The sequence below is a fragment of the Fonticula alba genome (genome assembly GCF_000388065.1).
Source record: "Fonticula alba strain ATCC 38817 unplaced genomic scaffold supercont2.3, whole genome shotgun sequence".
Taxonomy (NCBI): Eukaryota; order Rotosphaerida; family Fonticulaceae; genus Fonticula; species Fonticula alba.
In genome coordinates this window covers 2,598,182-2,601,068 of record NW_009242973.1, presented here as the reverse complement: position 1 = coordinate 2,601,068, position 2,887 = coordinate 2,598,182, and the positions used below count along the sequence as shown (strand labels likewise).

The 2,887-nt window shown below is 68.2% G+C and overlaps 1 protein-coding gene across 1 annotated transcript; it reads right to left on the bottom strand.

Annotated features, from left to right (window-relative positions):
- Positions 1-1,033: 1,033 nt before the first annotated feature.
- On the bottom strand, positions 1,034-1,513 carry H696_02334 (hypothetical protein; the record flags this gene model as incomplete). The annotated part of the gene is made up of 2 exons (XM_009496231.1): positions 1,034-1,129; positions 1,424-1,513. The coding sequence occupies 2 exons, from the start codon at positions 1,511-1,513 to the stop codon at positions 1,034-1,036; spliced, it is 186 nt and encodes a 61-aa protein (XP_009494506.1).
- Positions 1,514-2,887: the final 1,374 nt, after the last annotated feature.

Genomic DNA, 2,887 nt, shown 5'->3' with positions numbered 1-2,887 from the left:
CCCCCCCCCCCCCCCCCCCCGTTGGGATCTCTTCGCGTGAAGAGGCATTCGTCCGCTCGGCGTGAAGCAAATCGCGGAAAGGGCTGACCCCTGTGGTCCAGTCCCTTTCGAACATTCACCCCTTGATGCAGTGGTGCACGGCCCCATAACTCGCGGTCCTATGGACGGATGCCCGCACATCTGAATGTGTGCCCATTCACTCGGGTGTAGATCCACATTGACAGGGGGCGAGTCCGGGGCCCTGCCCGTCCCGCGAGGCGGGAGGCCGAGCGGGCACCGGGAGGGGGCGGGGGGTCATGGTGCGCTTGCCCTCGCCGGAACGCCTGCCGGCAACAAACATTGGGCCTGGGACCGACCTGGTCCCTGGCCGACCGGACGCTCAACAACTGAAGTGTCCAGACGCTGGACCCTGGGCGCTTGTCATTCGCCTCCGGGGCGTGGAGCATCTTTGCCCCGGGGCTATGCCTCGGGACGCATCGCGACCCGCAGCCCCCCCCCCCTGCCAACCATTGCTGGGAAGCCCGACGCTCGAAAGGAGAAGGTAGCCAGCCGGATCATTGTACACCGGTGGTCCGGGGGGGGGGGGGGGGGAGGACGGGGGAAAAGGCCCCGCCTATGCCTTGGGTCCCCTGGGCGGGTGGGAGGAGAGGGAGGCAGGGCCCGGGGGGGGGGGGGATTACGAGCATCAAGCAAGTGCTGCCTGGCCTTGGTACCGGGGGCAGCAAGCAGGCTATTAGCAATTTCCGGAGCCGCGGCCGGACGTGGCTCCTAAGCGCCCAGGAAAAAAGACCGCCTTTGGGCGTCGGCCCAGCGGCCACGGCCTCGGATGTCCGGGGCGCCGTCTCTCAGGCGCGGGTCCTCCTCGCAAGTGGCGAACACACGGCGCGGCAAGCCACGGTGTCGGCGGCATGCTGAGCGCCAATGTGTCTCCTTGGCCAGGCGTGGGGGCCCCACAGCCCGAGGCCAGGGGACAGAACTACCTCCTTGGCCCGAGTGCTTGACCACCGGCAAATGAGGAGGCCTGCGAGCCGGCCTAGCCGGATGCCGGCCACACGGTGGCATGTATCCGGCCCATGATGAAGCGGAGGCCTCCAAACAGGGTATGGGCCCCGGGGCCGAGGGCCGAGGTCTGAGGGCCGAGCACAGGCGCATGGAGGTGGCGGGAGGCGAGCAGGCGAGACAAGGGGCACGCACGCCGACTCGCGCAGAAGCACGGCGATGGATCTGCGAGTTGCATGGACGCCAGGAGGGCGCCAAATACCGAGCAGGGTCCCCAGAGAGGGGGCTCATGCCACCGCTATTGCCAAGGGGGGGGGGGGGCGGGGGGAGGAGCGCATGCGCGGCTCCCAGGCAGACGTGAGCACACACACGCACCTCGGAACGTGGGCGTTTGGCCGAACCACGCGCGCAGAGGCCGACACACGGGGCGCCCAAGCTCGGAGGAATGCTCGGCATACTCGGGCCCAAACAGAGACCCTTCAGCCGGGGGCTCTGCGTGGAGGGCCTCCGGCATACTGCTTGACAGGGCGAAGGGCCGGGGGGAGGGGCAGAGAGGGGAGCGAGAGAGAGAGAGAGAGAAGAGCGAGACACCCAGAAGGAGAGCGACCCTGCCGCCTCCGGACACACATGGTAGCAAGGGTGCTGGACGTAGCGGCGGCCAGGCAGAGGAGCGGACGAGGGCAGCCAACGGCGGCTTCGGGGGCCAGGGGATGTTTGTCCGTCGGCTGGTGGATATGGCGCCTGGAATCGGTGCCGCCTCTGACAGTCCATTTCCCGGGAGGCGCCCCGGGACGCAGGCGAACTCCAAGGGCAGGTCGCATGCGCTCCCCGTGGGTGCTCTGGGCTACATTCGCGAAGCCGTCTGCGCACATGGCCGGCGGTAGGGGTCCGCACATGCACGCTCGCATACCCGCATACGACGCTGCCGGGAGCGGCTGGCTTCGCGTGTATTGCCTCCCCCCCCCCCCCCCCCCCCCCCCCCCTTTCCCGGGCCCCGGCAGGGCGAGTGTCTGCGTTGTGATGGCGGGCTATATTACAGCCTGTGGGGTCGCTGGCCGGGCCCACGCCTGTGCGCCCCGGTCCAGAGCCGGTCCGGACCCGGGGCCCGGCACCAGGAGCCGGTACCTGGTGCACGCTCATGAGGGAGGATATCCCACCTGGAGATGCCGGGTGTGCGCGGTGTGTGCCTGCATGTGCGTGCGTGCGTGCGTGCGTGCGTGCGTGCGTGTGAATATGGGTATGGGTGTGAATGGGGCGCGAGATATGTATCGCTCCGATGCATTCTCCACGCGGCCCCAAGGGAGGGAGCAGATCGCAGGAAGTATCCACCCGGTCACCGGGCGACGGTGCTCCGTCTGCCATTTACGCCGGCCGCTTTGCGTACGCGTCTGGGCCCGAGTGCGTGCGTGCGTGTGTCCGTGTGTCCGTGTGTCCGTGTGTCCGTGTGTCCGTGTGTCCGTGTGTGTGTGTATGCGGTGGTAGAGGAGAGGGAGAATACGTCGCCAGAGGCGGTCTTCCCAGGAATCGCTCGTCCGCGGGTGGATTGAAGGCTCCCGCCCCCCATGGGGGGGCGGGGCGTCTTCCCGCTCACCAACGCCCGGGAGCGAAGATGCGCGCCCGGGTTCAGCACCCGGAAACCCATCGCCCAAATCACTTCACGGTGTGTATCCCACCAACGGAGACTGGGCGCTCTTCGTCGGAACTCAGATTAATGCCAGCTGCGAGCTGGCGAATGGTGATCGCGCGGGCGAACCTAGATCGGGGGGAGGGAGGAGAGAGAGAGAGAGAGAGAAAGAGGGAGGGAGAGCGCGCCTGGCCCCCTCCACAGCTCGGGAGCATGTGCTGTGAAATGGGGGCCGGCCCCCCCCGGACCCGCCGCTGCGCGCCC